This window comes from Pyrgilauda ruficollis, unplaced genomic scaffold (assembly GCF_017590135.1).
Source record: "Pyrgilauda ruficollis isolate IOZ18807 unplaced genomic scaffold, ASM1759013v1 scaffold124, whole genome shotgun sequence".
In the NCBI taxonomy this organism is placed as follows: domain Eukaryota; kingdom Metazoa; phylum Chordata; class Aves; order Passeriformes; family Passeridae; genus Pyrgilauda; species Pyrgilauda ruficollis.
The window spans coordinates 1,242,866-1,261,728 of NW_024510766.1; the positions used below are offsets into that span (position 1 = coordinate 1,242,866).

At 38.5% G+C, this 18,863-nt stretch overlaps 1 protein-coding gene across 2 annotated transcripts; it reads right to left on the reverse strand.

Moving 5' to 3' along the window:
* Window positions 1-2,984: 2,984 nt before the first annotated feature.
* GPATCH1 (G-patch domain containing 1) lies at window positions 2,985-18,547 on the reverse strand. Of its 2 annotated transcripts, none has more exons than XM_041490573.1 (20): window positions 17,649-18,547; window positions 16,571-16,705; window positions 16,285-16,370; window positions 15,747-15,907; window positions 15,282-15,379; window positions 15,090-15,148; window positions 14,516-14,761; window positions 13,593-13,740; window positions 12,779-12,858; window positions 11,580-11,784; window positions 10,738-11,025; window positions 8,759-8,940; window positions 8,276-8,403; window positions 7,875-8,008; window positions 7,383-7,552; window positions 6,480-6,687; window positions 5,661-5,771; window positions 5,077-5,201; window positions 4,421-4,566; window positions 2,985-3,277 (listed from the first exon to the last, which is right to left on the reverse strand). In XM_041490573.1, the coding sequence occupies exons 1-20, from the start codon at window positions 17,905-17,907 to the stop codon at window positions 3,256-3,258; spliced, it is 2,991 nt and encodes a 996-aa protein (XP_041346507.1). In that variant the 5' UTR covers window positions 17,908-18,547; the 3' UTR covers window positions 2,985-3,255. The 2 variants fall into 2 exon arrangements, with proteins under 2 accessions (XP_041346507.1, XP_041346506.1); XM_041490572.1 differs by having other exon boundaries at window positions 6,480-6,690; window positions 17,649-18,544.
* Between the last annotated feature and the right edge of the window lie 316 nt (window positions 18,548-18,863).

Sequence of the window (18,863 nt, forward strand, 5' to 3'; positions counted from 1 at the left end):
TGAGGTGGCCCAGAGAAGCTGTGGCTGCTCCATCCCTGGAAGTGTCCAGGGTCAGGCTGGACTGGGCTTGGAGCAGCCTGGAACAGTGGAAGGTGTCCCTGCCCATGGCAGGGATTGGAACTGGATGATCTTTAAGGCTCCTTCCAACCCAAACAATTCTGTTTCTATCAAGTTTTCTAGTAAAACAAATAAAGATACAAATCAGGATTTACAAATGGATTATGGTGCCCACCTGACTGTAAGCATTCACCATGAGGACTGCTGACATGCAGAGTAAGATTTCAGAGTATCACAGAGTCATCATACCTTCACCTAGATAAACCATCTTCCATTTCCATGATTAACCTAATTTCTACAATCAGATTTTTGTTTGTGTAAGTACAAAGAAATTTTACAATCAGTCAGAAAGTAGGCAACATAAACTCCACGATGTGTTCTTCCATTTGTCTTCAATATGGGAATAAAATCTTGTATGTCTGACTGTAACTGCCCTTTTTGACACCAAGTGTCAAATCTAGAGCTGCTCCCTCACAAGGGTTTTCACTGGAAGGAACTATCCTGCTAACTTGGCAGCCCTTGATAACAGGCAAAACTTGAAAGTAATTAATTTTTCATTTTTTCACTTATTTTCTCAGTGTGTGTCAATGTACTGACACAGAATGATTAGGAATGTCTCTAAGATCAAAGAAAAAAAAGATCAAAGCTACTGTGTGTTCTTATTCTATCGAGTCAAAAAAGTCTTGCAGTCAGAACTGCCCTTCCAGACGTACCCAGTTTTTGTCTGCTGTATGCACAATTAATCTTTGTTTTCCAAAAGATATGTGCACTGCCAGTTCACGGAGATACTGTTTGTTGTCAAGAAGAACTTCAAATGCTTTCTCAGTACAGCCAGTCATTTGGTATCTACTCTTGCAAAGGGAAAAAAAGAGAATGCCAGAGTGAAAATTGTCAGGGCTGGCCTAGTCCACCATGATCCAAATCCACCATACTCTCCTGAATTGTAATTGCTTCAGCTGTTCCTGCAGGGGAAAAAATTAGGCTTGTCTTAATATCACATAATCTTGCCTATACATTGCTGTCAGAAAGTTCCCAATACTCAGGGAAATATTTTTAGATAGATTCTGAAAAATAAGTGTTACTCAACAAGTGTTAAAGAAAACTTCCTTAACTAAAAATTAAGATAAAATTTCTTAAACAGTAGTTAGACACTTCAGACAAGTGGCACATTATAGCCTTTTCAGCAAAAAGAACATTCAAGGATCTATTATACTTTTAAAAAATTAATGGATTATCTTCTTATTTTCTGGGTTAGAGTGCTGGGTTGATTTCAGTTTTCTTACACGTAAGAGAGCTGAATAGCATTTTGCTGAAGACAGAAAAATAAAAGCTCCAGTTCTGAGTTCAGACAAAGCAGGAAAGTTATTAAACTGTACATGTGTGTACACTAACACACTGAGACACTTATTTGTAAATCTCCAATCTACAATATCTGCTTACAGTTGCCATGTGTTTATTTACTCATCATTAAAAGATGTGACTTTTTCCTTCTACGTTTCCTGGTTTCTCTGAGCTAGCCATCCACACAGCTCTTGGCTAACATAATGCTGCTAAGCTGAACCTTGTCTGGGCTTTTTGTGCTTTTGGGCTTCTTGGGCCTTTTCAGTATGCCTGAAAAAGCTTCTGGTTATGACAGAAACCTAGCACTGCACAGCAGGAAATCAACATTTTAGATACTTCATTAAATTATTTCATCTCAATTAATATGACATTAATGCACTACTACTCATTACCCATGCTAAGATTAAGTCATGGCTCCTTAAAGTACGCAGACCTCAATGCCTGCAATCTGCTTAGCACAGGGTCGCTTGCCCAGCACTCGGGGGTTCACACAACCCGAGTTTAGCCCACGAGGGGGAGTGTGAAAGCACCAACCACAGGAGAATGGATCCCGAGTTCCACTTGACAGCAAAGTTCACATCCTTGATACTGCCTTGGAGCAGATCTACTCAATCTGGTTGAGAAGAAAAAAACGCTGATGGATGGGGACTGTGTTTTTATTTTTCTGGATATTTGTTTTCAAACTCTTGTCTCAAAAAAAACAAATAAACAAACAAAAAAAAAAACACTAAAAACTCAGCACCTTTAAATCTCATGAAGTCTCTCAAGTCTTTCAAACACTTGTTTCCTTGATTCTGGCCCATCAAAACGCAGCACGTCGAGCTCTTAGGCCACGTATTCCAGCCAAGCCACATTTTGGCGAAGATATTTTGAGAAGTCTCTTCTTCACTCATTTGGGAGCTTGCTCATGACTGTCAGGCATGTGTTTGTGTGGACAGAACTAGCAAACACCAGCTGCCACAAGCATTAACCCCGCACAAGGTGCCACTCTCCATCCCTGGGCTGCAGCAGTCCCCTGAGTGCCCACGGGCAGGGCCCGGCCCCCCCAGCCTGCTGCCCTTCCCCAGCTCCTGCCAGGGCTCCAAGCTGCCCCAGAGCTGCTCCCCACCACCTCACTATTATTTCATGGCTCATATTTAAATTATTCTACAACATGACAACTGCAGACAAGAAGCAGCATGAACAGTTTTCTTTGTAACTACATAAAATGAGGCAGTTTATAATCATACATCATTTTTTAGCTCATCAGCTGTATAATTTATGTGAAATGAACTGTACAGGGCCAGCACTTGGGCTTGATGATCCTGACAGGTCCCTTCCAACTCAGCACATTCTGTGATTCTGTCAAAGGTTATTGGTTTAGAGCTGCTGTTGTAAATGTTAGACAATTTGGAGAGGTAAAAATAACAGCTGGATACTCAAAAACTGCAATGTGAAATTCTACATTAGATTCAATAAAAATAATTGCACCCAATAAAAATTTTACATTGCTTTAGTTTTAACTTCCTAAATTAACTCAGACTGAAATTTACTCTCCAGTTTTAGAGGTCCTAGGCATAACAAATTATCACTATACAAAACTTGTTTGTAATAATAAAATTTATTAAAATGCTTTGTTTTATTAAATAAAACAGTCTGCAGTATTTCAGATTATTATGCACAGAAAGGGATCTTTTCAATGTTCTACATGTTGAACTCATGAAACATCATAAACATACGCACATTTACTTTCAAAGAAATTCAATATGAATACTGTCTCTATAGTGCTTCACATTATACACCACTGATCTACCATCACAGAGGAGATCAAAAATTTGAGATCAAGTCACACAATACTGAAGAATGCAAGAGAGCTCTTCAATACTGAAGTTGTTTTAATCTGAAAGGGAGGAAAAAAAGGAAAAAGGTCACTCAACAGTCACATACCACATTAGGAACATTTCACTACCTGAGCAGTTTCTTAAACCTTATTTGCAGAGAGAGAGATCTGAGTTGTATCAGATAAAAACATTTTCTCAGTGATAACAGACATGCAAATGTGAAGATTCCAGAACAACTGCTTGTACAAAGAAATGTGTTTTGTGCAAAATGCATAAAAACATATTTCAGCTATTCAGAAACCCAAGTAGTAGCTTGTTTTTTGATATGAAAACACCAATTCATAACTGACACAGTTCCAAAGGAATGCAGGCAGAGTCCTTTCAAATGCCAGTTGATACCTGCCCATTCCACTCCACACCTTGACCCCAATCACTCTGCCCTGAGAGCAGATGGATTTGGTATCCACAACACCTTGAGACCTCTCCTTCAGCTAGCCAGAGACACTGGACAGAAGCCAATGCAGTGACTGTCCCACATGGGACATTTCTGAAGCTGACTGTCATCTGCACTAGAGACAGTCAGGCTTGTTCTACTTTACTTCAAGTGTGTGCAAAATACTGTGAAATGTGCTTTTCTGATTTTCACATTTATGTCAGCACTATCTTCAAGTGTCTAGTTTATAAAAATGTAATAGCACAGTCTGCATTTAGAAGACATGTCCACGGCTCAAGTGTTGTTCTGCTTGCTTCACTGTCCCTTGCTGAGGCATTGGTGCCACACAACAGATCTGTCTGAATGGAATCTTGGCAGACAATGTTTCTTCCAATGTTCCCAGGTCAAGAGAAGTAGATAAATGAAAATATGAATTTCCACTTGCACTAGTTCAGTTTTTAATTCCAATTCAAAATACCTTCCAAAAACATCAGTCATCTTGAATTATAATGTCCATTAGCTCTGCTAGGCCTGTGTGTTTAGTGGTCTTTACCTTAACAGGCTTCTATCCTAAAATTAATTACCCTCTAGATTAAAATGTCTAATATTTGTACTTTTTCCTCACCAAAGTGAGCAATATTTTATCACCATAAAGAAACTGGCCTATTCACATTTGCTGCAAATAGGTTCACTAGAATGACAATGCATAAATTGATGTTTTAGTTATTCACTGTAAAATTTGCAGTGTTTAGGTAACCTTTCTGCTTACCTTCTAAGAAGTTCTTTAGGTGACAAGCCTGTAGTATCCATATCACTAAGGCTGTCACTGCTATCTGTAGTGTCAGAGCTGCTGTCTTTTTCTGATTTTTTATTCTTGTGTTTTCCTTTGTTTTTCTGCTTCTTATGCTTCTTTTTCTGTAAAAAGAACAGAAATAATTCTTTATCTCCTTTGAAAGACTTGGATTTTTCTGAATGTCAACAAAAGAGAAAAGTTAATTTCAGTATGGACTCAAAGCTTAACTGAAACAGAACACCCATCAATGACTCTTTTCCAGTACTCAGACTAAGGTTAAAAAAAAATTATTAGCCAAAATTCATTTAATCCAAGCACTCAACTCTCCCTAAAGCAGATGTTTCATTACAATTATTTGAATACAGGGCATGAATGCAATTCCCAGAATGTGTCTGGCATCTTCCACACAGAACATGGAACTACCCACAGTATTGTCCCTGTAGTCACATATGTGCATATGGAAAAAGCATCGTAGCAGGATAATTTTTTGGTTTCAAAACATCAACAAAATTCTGTTGCTTAAATTCTAGTCTCAGTATATATTTTTTCTACAACCAAGCATGAATAATAAAACATTTTGAAAGGCAGATCGAAGAATCAATAAATCAAAAATCCGTATTTAAATTTATTACCTTTTCCTTTTTGCGTTTGCGTTCTTTCTTAGTCTTGTGCCTCTCTCTGATTTTCCTATGCTTTTCTTTCCTACTAGGCCCAGGAAAAGTTGCTGGCACCTCTGTTTGTTGTTGCCAAGTAGTGCCTAAAGTACAAAGCAAATGCATAAAGAATAAAAGAAAGCCCAACAAAAAGAGGGTCATTTGGTTATTACATTCTGCATTACATTTAACCTAATATGATGGTAAACAAACACAACTTTAAAAAGGAAATTATGTGTCTAAAACTCCTACCTGCAACATCCCTATTGTAGTTACATGCCTTTGCAATCTATTAAAAAATGAAATTGCAAGGCTGTCCTCAATTTTCACATCCACTTTTTATCATTACCTCTATAGTCAAAACAAACCTGGTACACAAGCAAAGAGGTTCCTGTTGGTGGATCACAGCACGGCAACAAAACATTTGGTGATGCCTGTTTACATAACACACATTTCAGAGATAGATGCCTATTCACAAATGTTTTTTTAAAAGAGAGATACCATGTATTTTATATACAATTTCAATGTGCAGGATTTATACTCTATATGCTTACAGAACCTACCAGAAGAAAAAGCTGGTGGCAACTTTGGTCCAAATTCCTCTGTTGCATCCAGTTGCTGCTTTGAAGTAGGCAATGAAGAAATGCCAGAATCAGTTGCAGAAGTCGCACTCTCTACGAAAAAAACCAAGACTGGCTATATTTAAAAGGAAAATAAGAAAATAGTTTTTCCAAGAAGTGTTGAAGACAGTTCAAGGAGGCTTTCTAAAAAGCTTTAAGAAAGCAAACTGATCAGCATCCTCTATCTCTATGAACTGCTTTGGCCAACTGGGTAGCTGACATTCTGAAACATGTCAACATACTGTAAGTTTTTTCTTTTAAATCAAAATTTACCTTTAAAACTATAAATTATTAATTAAATTGCTATTAGTGTATTTGTTTGCTTCCTTTTGTAACAGTACTATTTTTCCATTACTCAGAATGAATAAAAAACTCCATGAGATGTGCAAGGTTAATAAACACTACAAGTTAAATATTAATAGAACCAACTGTGACAGTAAGTGAACAAAGTATTTTCATTTTAAGTATGTTCTTACACTAGATGTTTTGCTCCCCCTCACTGTATAGCAGGCATATTCCATACAGCAGTTTGCTTGTAAACTCCACACAAAAGGTACATGGCAATGCTAGTAACACTGTAACATGCAAGGCCTTATTCAGTGCTGTATTGTTTGCATTTTCTACACAACCAGCTCTGCTGATCTCTGATGATCTGCACTGGTTAGCACTGTCCTAACAGTCCAAGAACATGTGATTCAAAAATGGAACTTTTACAAGGTATTTATTTTATGTTCATAAAAATGAACTTCCAGTAAGTACTACCTTGTAAATTAGAGGAAGAACTGTCTGCTACATCAACTTGCTTGGTGGTTTCTGACTGTCTTTCTGAAGTAGTTGGTTGCTGTTCTTCATCACTCTCTTCTTCAGAGGAAGATGATTTTTCATCTGAGGAGCTCACAAAGATGGCCTTAAATAAATCCATGGGTGGTCGTCTGCTTTCTTCCTCCTGATTCTTATCTTCATCAGCTACCTGCTAAACAGCATCACAACAAACTGCATTTAAGCACTACAGAAACCAGCAATCTCTCTCTGATAAGAAATAACTTCAGGCATGCTGACAGGTATTTACAAAACATTTGGATGGCACAATAGCTGTGAAATAAACAATCTTAGTCCCAAATAGTAAAGCTCTGAAATGCTGAGGAACTAAGCCAGTGTCCTATAAAGTGTAGTGCTGTTTGTGAAAATAGATCCCCAGGTATTATAAATTCTAATTCATTAATTCAAACTTTAATTATATAATACTAAATTTAAGCAAAAGGAAACATCATCTGTCTCCCCAAAATATGCACTCTCTTCTACGGAAAGGAGAAAGAAACACATTCTCTGCCTGTGAGCAGTGGTGGTAAAGCTACTGAATTTAGTTCCCAGACTACTGGGCTACATTTCTTCTTCTCTTAAGCCCTACTTCAAGTATAGTCAGAGGTAAGCTGCAAAGATCTTGCATCCCAGAGTTATAACCTCAAAGTTCTTCAAAATGCCATCTCATGCCTTTGCTCATCCTGAGTTGGGCAAACTGATCTGTATTCCTATATTAACAATTTATATTAACATATATAAACAATATTAACATATATAAACAACTCATGTATTAACCCATCTTATTTCTGGGTTGTCAAGGCTTACAACTATTCCCTTTAAGTTCAAACCCTGTTGTAAACTCACCACAGTGGGAGGAGTTTCAGTTGTCCCAGTTCCACATTCTTCTTTTGCTGGCACAGGTGGCTGCTGCTGAGCATCAGCTTTTGATCTAGCTAGACTAATGAATTCACTGATAGAATCCTTCTTCTCCTTCTCTTTATCTGACACATCCCACCTTGAAGATTTCTTTGGTTCTAAAACATGCAAAATATTCAAATCACCTGCATGCCAAATTGTTCTGCATTTCATGGCATTTTAAATTACTGTGCTTCTTCAGTTTGACATTTTTAAACCTTTCTAATGAATACTTGACCTATAAATGTCTTTTAGGTAGAAGAAATTAGCTTTGTATCATTAGCTTCAGTTTTTATGTCACTGAATTTTTATTTTCAATTCCTTTGTTTGGGTTTTTTTAATGAAAAAAAAATCATGTGGCTAGGTTCTCAAAGAAAAAGATGCCTTTTCTGTACTACTATCTTGTGTATAGCTAAATTAATAAAGTAACAACAAACTTACTGTTGAGACTGTTACTCTCTTGGATCTTTTCATTTGTTGCTTGAGTTACAGATGTGGTGGGCTCAGGCACAGTTAAGAAATTGAAAACAGAATACTTGTCTCGTTTCACTTTTGGCAAACCCACTACAGAAGAACTAGAGGGAAATAAAATTGTTTGCTGATTATTGTTTTCAACACAGAAAATTTCTCAAATTAGCTACAAAAACCTGAACTCCTACAGTAGTCCTTCAAATGCATGCTATTCTATCAGAGGTCAAAATATTTTGTGACACAAATAAAAACTTTGGGCAGTTCTGTATTACCTTATGACACAAGAAATCATCAACCCAGATTTTCCACAAGCAAATGAAAGACTCAGAAATTATAAAAAGTTTTAAAAATACAAGTGTCAATTATCTTACTCAGGATATGGATCACGAACATTAAATCTTTTACACAGCAACTTATCAGGATGCCATTCAAAGTTGTCTCTTGTGAGTTTGCCAAACATCTTCATCTTCACAGCTGTTTCCTTATCATCAATATCATTCTGAAACAGTCAAAACATTTATAGCTGATAAATAAATTTTTTTAAAGAGAGATATAATGTATTTTAGATACAGTTTCAATGTGCAGAATTTACACTCTTTAATTTACAGAATAAATTGCAGAATTTACACTCAACCTTACTGAACTGTTGTAAGATTTATGAACAGGATAAATCCATCAATATTTAAATGCTGTTTAAGGAATCACTGCTCTGTATGCACCAAGTGTTTTCAAAAGCTGCTAAACAAAAGGGCAACAAAATAGGGACATATCTTCCTAAGAGCTTAAAAGAAAAAGAAAGGGCTAAGGCAACAACTGCAGCTCCAATGCATTAAAAGACTGCAGGCAGCAAATACCTCTTGGTCTCGAGGAACTTCAACTTTGTCAACATCATCTTCATACTTGGCCCGGGTGAATCTGGATGACAGTGTGGAATTGGAGGATCTGTAGAAAAGTGCTGCACGGAAGAACTCCTCCTGCTCTCTGCCTCGCTCCCACTCTGTCATGTTCTGGTCAAAAAAGCGCTCCAATCTTTCTCCTGTAAGATGAGGAGAGAAACGCTTAGCACAGATGGCAGCTTACTTGGGGTCAACACTTTTCAAACAAAAAAATAAGGCAATAAGCAAGTGTTCTTGTAAGTATTTCATGAATATTTATCTTAAGGGTAGTATTAATCTCAACTGTGTTAATCCCATGGAGGTAGTTTTTCAAGACAGCAAGAATGACAGCATTTGCCAAATGCAAAATTGATATTTTAAGTAATTTTACTTGTAAAACTGATTCCTTACTCATTGCCCTTTAAGGAATGTTCAAAATACTTAATGGATTTAACGGGTGATTAAAACAAAAAGTATAACCCAAAGCTTTATCAAATAACTAAAACACAGAACAAAAGAATTTAAGCCTGGCTGTGCTATGGTAACTTGCTTTCAGGTCTATGAAGTGCCCACTGATAAATACAGAGTTTGCATACAGGTTTACTGCAACAGGTTGAGTTTGTCTCCCAAAAGGAAAAGGAAATAGCACCAGCCAAGCAAATACACTTAAACAGACCTTTAACCATTCCAGTTATTTATACATTTCTACATTTTCATCATAATGACTAGGGAGGCACTTACAGTCATAATACAGTCATAATTGGGAATACTCCACCCAGGGAAAACCCCAGTCCTGAGCAGAGGAACTATGGATTCAAAGCTCAAGTAGTCTGTCCCAAGGCAGTAACCAGAAGAGGATACTGACCAGAAAATATTTTATATAATGAAAAGGACTTAAAAAAAGACAAAAACCAAAAAAATCCCAAATCACAACTAAAACAACAAACCCAGGTTTTCTACCTGTCACCATATGCTTTCCTCTGTCAAATTTCCCTGGAGTCCATTTTCTTCTTCCCCAATAGCCCCTGTCTACTTCAAAATTTGGGAAAAACCAAACCCTTTTTTATTAAGTTCATTTCAAGGCAATTTAAAGGCAAGTTCAAGGCAATTTCAAGGCAAGTTCATCATCATCATGGGCTGATGATGAACTCCCTAGATCAATTTCAGCTTCTCATGCCTTACAGAAAAATCACAGAACTGGAGAACTCATCACAAGGCATCACAAGTACCTGGTTTAATCCAAGATACACCACATTTAATTAGTATCATTTAGTACCATTTAATAGGAAAAACCTAAACAAAATGGAAGGAGACTGAAACAGCAGGAAAAGAGATATGAAGGAGGTTGGATGTTCTTTGGTTTTGAGTACGAGCTCTGAAGGATGCTGTGTTTATACAGTCATAAATCTTTCTGAGCAGAACGTAAGTGACAGCAGAAGTTTGAGTATCTGAAGGACATACAATACAAGCTTTGACAAGTGTGGAATACTTCATTCACTTTAGGGTTCTTATCTTCCCCTGGTGCAGAGGGTATGGGGTTTCTTCTGATTCTGCTGTTACCCAATCACCTTTCTGCCTTTATATGATCCATCAGTCTATCTCCTCAAAGAGAAACAAACTAAATTAAAAGGCTTGTTCCACTGACCAAAGCTGAAGTGTACCGTGGCAAATGAAATAATGGAAATCCAGGAAATTAAGTAGAACTTAACTTCTGCTACATCACAGAAGTATCAAATGTAATGCCTAAAATCAAGACTTGCTGACAACTGAATGACTGAGCAGTTCTCTTGAAATCAACAGGACTAAGTATCAGTAAAGATTTCTGTTAACATTGGTCCTGAAAAGAAGTAAAAGGAGAAATGCTGTGGAATTCAGGAAGAGAACTCAAAGCCAATATAAAATGCATTGGGGAAAAAAAGGGGGGGGTTGGGGAAGGAAAAAATTAAGAAACATTTTACCTTTTTCTCCTTGTTTAAGACTTTTCACAAAATTTTCGTATCTTTTTTGTTTTTCTGGATTTTTTGCAAATGGTTTGAAGTCACTAGAACCAGCATTTGCTAACTGTCCCCCCAGCAGCATCTGCCATTTGTGAGCAGCATCTTCTGGGGAGGCCAACTGGAATCTGCTACTTGGTGACTGCTGAGACACTGGTTTTGCTTTCATTTGTTGCTCAGATGCTTGTTTCACTTGTTTGAGTCTTTCTCTGTCCTTCTCAGACAGATATTCCAAAACAGAAGGAGCTGGACCTAAAGCAGAAGAAAAGCAGTAAAAGACAAAGAGAAATGAAAAATCACTAGAACTATTTCTTCCACTTTAGTAGAAGGAAAATCCCTACCACATGTGTATAAATTCAGATAAAATGCTCTTAAGCAGAAATTAACAATAAAGTGGCATACATGGCAAATAAAAATTTGGCCACTACTACATCTTTTATGCTATTTACATACAACTTGATAAAGTTTACTATCATAGATACAAATGTGAGCCATAGTTACAAATTATCTTCTTAGTATATCTAAATGTATTTCAGTAAAACATTTCACAGAAAAAAATATCACAGCCTACTATATTCATAAAAGGCCACAATCCTCCCAAACAAAACACAATCCAACACACACTTTTTGTCTTTAAAACATTTAAGTAAATGAACATACAGACAGTTATATCAACAATTCATCTGCTGAGATGAAACTGAACAATGTAACTAGCTACAGTAACTAGACTGGATATATTTATGTTACAAAATAAGCACCCAAGGCCAGACCAAATTCTTACTGGACACGGTCACATATCTAAATACCTTTCAGCTCAGCCTCTCCCAGCTGTTCCCTCCTCTGAGCTGCATTCAAAGTGTGCCTGCTTTGGTGTGCTGGATCACTCTCCAGTTTCCCAGTTGACTCCTCCAATGCCTTCTGTAAGTGGCAGCTTTCATTCCCAGCTGCTAGCACAGGTCGAAAGTAATGGACTGGTCTGTAGTTTCGTGGCAGGCTAGGTGGGGGATAAATCTGGGGGCAAAAGGGGCGACACAACAAAAACCCACTGAGAGAGAGAGAGAACTTTGTATGCAACACTTACAAATGTGTTTCAGAGAAATTCAGCCCAACCTCAGAATTCCTCAATTTACATCTTAGCAGTAGAAACAGATAGTACAAGCTACCAATTCCTATAGACCAGTCAGTGGCATTCTAATACAAACTCTGGGAACAAATATATTGACAATATATTTCCAACTATGAAAAAATATAAAAACGTGCACATTAAGTGACAGAAAAATTAACAAGATTCTTAGGATGCACTGCTTTTATTTGAGAAAACACCTTTTAATATTGTTTACTATTTTTTTAAACAGAAGTCAAATGATTTAATCAATTCAACGACTGACTACTTCCATGCTTACTATATTTTAACATCTTTCCCCACATTCTTCACTCAAGCTGTTACTTAAAGGGTTATCTCTGTGCTCCCTATAGGATGGGATTTTATATACCACACAATTATTCTTCCTCAGAAGAAGGACCCTATCATAAAATTGTTTATCATTCTAATTCATGCAAATATTTATGGTATAAATTATGTAAACCTGAAGACAGGACTAAGAAATTGTCACCAAAATAGCAAAGTGGACAAAGCATGAGGCCTGCTTTTTACAGAAAAGTGAATGTTACACATGAAAGATCTAGAACCAAAATATGTAATTTTTTTTTTCAAGTTAAATTAAACCATTCCTCCAACTTTATGGAAAGTAGCAGTGAATAGTGTGGAAAGCATTTGTTCAAAGCCAGTACCCAGGCAAAATTTAAATACCTTCAGGAGTCTGATAAATTTTAGGTTTGCATTGAACAGCCCCCAGTGCTATCATTTTGTTCCTTCAGCAATTTTTACTGCTGACCAAAACATTTATTTCTAAGAACAGAAAAACACCGAGAAGCAGTAGAGTCTGCACAATTCACATGATGAATGATGTTATTCTTAATACAAAAAATATCACTATCTGCTTACCTTGACTGAAGCTGATGGTTTTGATGCCAAGGAAAAACCAGCCAGGACTTTGCCTATATATTTAAAATCTCTTTCAGGCCCTACAAAATGATTGCAGATATAATATTTAAAACATGCACATTAGGCAATTTTTTTCCTGAATGTTTTCCATATGTCACTGTCTACTGTGAGTCATAATTGTAGTTCATCTTCACCACCTTTCATTTAAAATTAAGGTTTCTGATTCTGGATTAGTATTATACAACTAAAAACTACTCCCAGAGTGACTGCTGAAGGTTGAACATGGCTTACAGTGAAGCAGCAGTATCCATACCGTGCACAGCTAACACCATCAGTGCCATTAATGTGTACAAGCAACAGGAACAGGTACTCCAGAAATTACAACAGTATTTCATGCCCTTACACAGCGCAGTAAAAATAAAGTGGCACCAAAAAACAATTTACAAAAATTATCTGAAAATACAGAAATTTATCTAAAAATAAGTTCTCTTTTTAAATGCTGGGCCATATTTTGCAACTGTGATTCACAATCACTTGTTTTCTTCAGTGAAACTGAGCACTGTATCTCACAAAGCAGCATATATTGTCCTTTTGAAAATATGCTTTGAGCGTTTAATCCACACTGGGATTGTTAGTGGAAGACTTTGGAAATTATTTCTGTAATTGAACACTTCAATATAGAAGTAAGACTAGTTGAATTTTCAGATATCAAGGCTGAAAATTATAATATATGGCAAATACAGACTACAGTTCTTTCTTTTTTTGTTTTTTTCCCATATTACACTCACTCTTTAAAGAGAATCACAGTTCTTACTTTTTTTGGATTTATACTGTTTCGGTGCTGTCCAGCCATACAAGCCATCCCCAGGCTCCTCATCCTTTAGAACTGTATCATATTTTGACAGTGTGTCAGTTGCATAAATATCATCATCTTCTTCCTCTAAAGCTCCTACACCAAAAGCCTAAAATGCATATTTTAAATGAGAACTCAGAAGTGGAAAAACTTGTAAGCCACACATCAGAACACATCTATGTGGATATCGATTCATCTATATAAAGTCTACAGTTCAAATATAGATACACTGGGAAAAATGTACAGCACACCACAGAAACTGAGGTGGAAAAAACCCCACACCTTAGTGAACACAAAAGCAAAAAAGCAAACACATTCCACTCCCTTGGCCGGGAGGGACAGCAAGTTTGGTGGGTACAAGACAAGGACAGCAGACTAGCTCCACCAAAATAACATGTGCAATCTGACTAAGAGCAGGTTAAGGTCTCAAAAGGAAATAAATATGTCAGTTAACAGAGAAATTAAACAAGTAGAATTCCCAGAAAATATAAACTGACAGTGCTTCTAGATAAGAACTACAAATACCCTGGAGCAACACAAAACCTCTCTAGCTGACAGATACAGCATTACTGAAAGTACAATAGACAAAAAACAAACTAAAAACATACTGAATATTAACTTCACCTAATCAAAGTAACACAGAATATTTTTCCCTCCAGCTACTCAGAGTCAGGTAATTTTATAGCTGTCTTTTACAGTTTCAGTAACTGAAGGCATTTGAGAGTTCTAAGGATTTTTCCACATCTTCAACATAAGTTTTTAAAAAATCCTATTCTCAAACCACACTTAACATTTCTTACAATGACTTAGGAGCTATTAACTTAAAACAAAATTTATATGGGTTTTACTACACTAATCATAAAATGCATTAAAAACGTCCTTACCTGACCTGTAATACCTAGTTTTCTCCCTTTACTGTGTCTCAGATCACCAAGTAAATTGCTTGTTTCTTCAGAGCCACCTGTGAAAAGATTCAGGTGTTCTCTTCCAGATGCACCAAACAAGGCTTGTGAGGGGTCCAAACCCTTATAGCCAAGTCCATGGACATTCTCTTTTGGAGTCAAGTCTACAGGCATTACATCCTTCGGTGCAAAGGTCACATTCTCTGGCTGGTATTCATCCTCTTCATCCTTGTAAAAAATAAAAGTTTATGAGAGCAAATAGGACTAGAAGTTCTGTACGTTGAGCTTTTGCAACATTAGTTAACATGAGCCTAGGCAAGTTTGCAGTTCCTGAATTGTCTACGAACTAAGCCTTCTTATGTAGCAAAAGAAGAAACTTAGATATTAAAACCTTCCTTCACATTAAGCATAGAAAGTATTTATAAACACTTTTTTAAATACTTGAAAATGCATTTCAAAATACTGTTCAAGGACATTAAAGAAGTTGCTTTGTTTTTTTAATCTGTTATGACATATTCTTACATAAGTCAACAGACCACTTTTCCCTGTTCAATACCTCAGAACCCTCAGACAGTCCAGGTGGTAATGCACAACCATAAATCTTCACAGTAGGATCTGTAAGAGACAGCATAACATCGTATTACATTAATAAAAATAAAAAGAGGGTTTAAAATCAACTTTCTAATCAGCCTATGAAAGTTAACTTTCTACTAACAAGAAAGTTAATTAGGAACTTCCCTGAACTTACCAGGTTTCTGTCTGCGTGGCTTTCTTTTGACTCGTGGTCCAATTCCTTGTCCTTCTTTCCAGCCCATTTTTCGTAACAGTTCAACCCCTACTGTTATTCTAAAAAGCAAAAAAAAAAGGAAACAAACCCCAAAATTACTTCAGACCACACCTTTATTATTTGTTGATAAATAATATACATATATAATATTTGAACTTCTAGTTTTATATCCTGCTTTAAAATCAAATCTCAAAGTGTTACTATTTGCATACACACTACCTGTCACTTTATAAATGTTTACTTGGTGCAAGTCTGCACATTCAAAACAAAAATCCAGGTGGAGGCCACTTAGGAAATCCACTTAGGAAGATCCACTGCAGGATCTTTCAGTCTCACAATTGCAGTGGTCAAACATTACTTTTCTATGCAATACTACAGTTCTAAGTGAAACGAATGGTTTGCAAACTTTCAGGTAAATTTACTTACTTAGATGGTCCAATTAAATCATCAAATGCAGTGGTTCCTGGAATGGGAGCAACTACTCCTGCAATCTGTCTAGCTTTCTCCTTTATTCTGTCTTTAGCTTTAGATGCAAAATCATCTGTAGTTGTAATATCTTTTGGTGCTATCCCAAATTCACTAAGATCCTAGAAATACACACAAAAATGAGAACATTTAGATTAAACATTCTTCAAATTCATACTGTAATAGTAATGAAAATGGCATATAACCTTCATATTTACTAATTTTCTCAAACCACTTATGCAGTTGCTTTTGCAGTAACTTTAGTGGAAGTATCTTAAACAGTTTCAAAAGTATTTGCATTTTCTGATAAAGTGAAAAGGTTGAGTTCTGGTTCTATTTTTTAATACTGACATCACTGAAGCTTCTTAAATGAACCCATGAAATAGTCTGTATAACCTAGTAAGATAACACTGTATACAAGAAGTAATTTCAGGGTTACTTCAATTTTAGCTGTCATGGCAACTATTTACACAAGTTTTCAATTCCTTTCTAAATTTACCTCTTCATCCATGAAGTCTTCTGGTCCAAGAACCGTTCTACCTGCTCTCTTCTGCCGCGATGATACAAAAGCTGATGGTGTCCATCCTTTAAAGCAGGTAAATATTTAAGTAAGGTACTTTAGTCAACATAGTATTCAAAAACAATTCAAACATTTCAATTTTACATCTTAAGGATACATCAAAAAAAATTTGTAAAATTACAGTCCAAAAATTCAAGGAGAAATAACTTCAGCAATACTATTTCAACTACTCACTGTATAAGGAATAGCAGGAACAAAAACATACCTTCCTTTGTACCAACAGTGTTAAAGTAGCCAGCAGAAAAGCCACCAGTAAATGCACCATGGAAACGCTGGTATCGTCCCTTGGCATCTTTAACAGTCTGCTCTTGAAGAGGAACTGGCTTTTTAATTCGTTCACCTACAATCAAATAAATCAGAAAGTAAGACACGACTTTACACGAAGGAATTATTTCCCACTTCCTCCACGAGCCATTTCTTCCTTTCAAGTAAGAACAGGATGAAACACTAGCCACCCTGACATGGAAATCACGTTTTATTTACTTCCACTCCATTGTAACTATTCATATATACCACTGATAAAGGAAAAGCATGAAGTGTTCACATCAAAATCCTTAATTCTGCTGACTTCTGAGAACATGACAGGATTTTTTCTTGTGAAAGTAAACTTTTAAAGTATGCAAGATCTCTGGCAGGATTTCTTCACATCAGTAGTTGCTTGAGAAATTACACATCAAAAGTTTATAAACTGAAACAAAACACAAAAGCCATAGACTTTAACACAAACATTTACCTCTTTTTAACAATATTTTTTTAATAAAATGGCCCAGTCTCAGGAGTCACAACTGCACATTTGTCCTGGCGCTGTCCCTCTCAACCACATAAGCATCAGACTGTCAGGTTAGCATAACTACGTACACTTGACTGCACTGGGTTTTTCTGGGGGGTGGGGAGGACAGAAGCAAAGACCAGCACGCAGCTCCACCCGGAGCAGCCGGCACAAGCCGCGGGGTAGCGCAGCCACAGCCGCAAGGCCCTGGGGTGCCGAGCGAGGCCTTTCATTCCCCGCTCCGCTCGCAGGCGGCTCGCCCTGTGCTGGGCCAGACCCTCCCGCAGGACAGCACGGCTGCCGGGAAAGGCCCCACGCAGCAGCAGGCAGGGGAGGCAGGTCTGCGCTGGGCCCGCACCCCACAGCGCCTCAGACCGCCAACCGGACCGGACCGCGCAGGCCCTTCGGGACAGCCCGGCCCCAGCGCCTCACGCTGGGCCGCTCTCCAGCGCTCGCACAAGGCATTGACAGAGGAAGGGAGGAGGAGCAGACGAACCGCCCGGGGGTCCCTTACCCTCCTGCAGGGGCTGCAGCGCGCTTCCATAGCTCACCAAGTCCTCCTCCTCGCTGTCGCTGCTCTCCGCCGCCGCCATCTTACACGACGGTGGCCGCGCGGGACACGGCGGCGTCACAAGGGGGAGGCGGAGCCCGCAGCGCCCGGCACCGGCACGGCTCGGTGGGGGAGTGACACCCTGCACGGCCGGGACCCCGCCGGGAGTGGAGCGACACCCTGCACGGCCGGGACCCCGCCGGCGGGGCTGGAGCGGCGGCATCGCCGAGCGCCCCAGAAGCCCTCAGCGCCTCTCGGCCTCACGGCGGCGCTGGGGTTGCCCGCCGGGCACAGCGCGGCCCTCTCGGTCCCCTCTGCGGCGGCGCACGGCGGGGGCCGCAGCCCGGCCGGGCGCACGGGGCCCTCCAGCGCAGCCCTGTTTGGCTGGAAAAGCCCCAGCGGTCCAGGAGCTCTGCGGGGCTGCCGTGTGTGGGTCCAGTTCATCGGTCCCAAACGCTGACTGGTGTCTTTACAAATTACCCAGCTACATAATGTCAAACTCCCGGTCGTCAGCAGCCGTGCGGTAACCCTCGAATCATCGAGTGCACCAGATCAGCCCCCTCAGACTCAGGGCTAGGAAAAGGGCAGCAACGACTCTGACCAACAGATTTCATCTAAACCAAGGTGTAAAGCGGACTCCACCTTGAATCAAAACCAACGGAGTTGCGGATTTCGTTGTACACTTAAGCAAATACATGGCAAAACTTGCCTAACCGCGTTGTCTTGTTCAAAAAGAATTTGCACAGAAATCGGGGCAGAAGTCTGGGCGTTCAAACCTCCCCTCCAAGAGCTTCATCCCTGAAGGCTTTCAGGAATCTGAACCTCCTTGGGAAGTCCTGCATCGAGAGAGAAACGTTTACTGAATGTATTTTGTACAAAGACCGGTATTCACCAGTAGGACCAAAGTGTTCAAAAGCAGTTCACCAGTAGGACCCAAGTGTTCAAAATTTAATTTGATTTCCACTGTTACCCCCTTCCCCCCACAAAAAAAAAAAAAAAAAAAAAACGCTTCGATTTGTCCTGAATATTGTATCAGTCCACACCAGTTTCTTTTAAATCCTTGAAAATAAAACATAATCTTCAGCGATTCCTTCCCTTAACAGGTACTTCTGTGTACTGTCCGTCCCAGTATTCCTCCTCATTTGTTTACATGGAACTGGTTTCTTTGGCAGTGAAACT

What these genes read in the sequence shown, in the direction of transcription:
- GPATCH1 (XM_041490572.1), bottom strand. Translation starts at nt 17,907, where the DNA reads ATGCCGCCGCTCCAGCCCCGCCGGCGGGGTCCCGGCCGTGCAGGGTGT. An exon ending in AAGACTTCATGGATGAAGAG is followed by an intron (nt 15,908 to 16,284) that starts GTAAATTTAGAA and finishes GTGTATTTCTAG; the next exon opens with GATCTTAGTGAATTTGGGAT. An exon ending in AACCATCAGCTTCAGTCAAG is followed by an intron (nt 11,785 to 12,778) that starts GTAAGCAGATAG and finishes TTTTGCCCCCAG; the next exon opens with ATTTATCCCCCACCTAGCCT.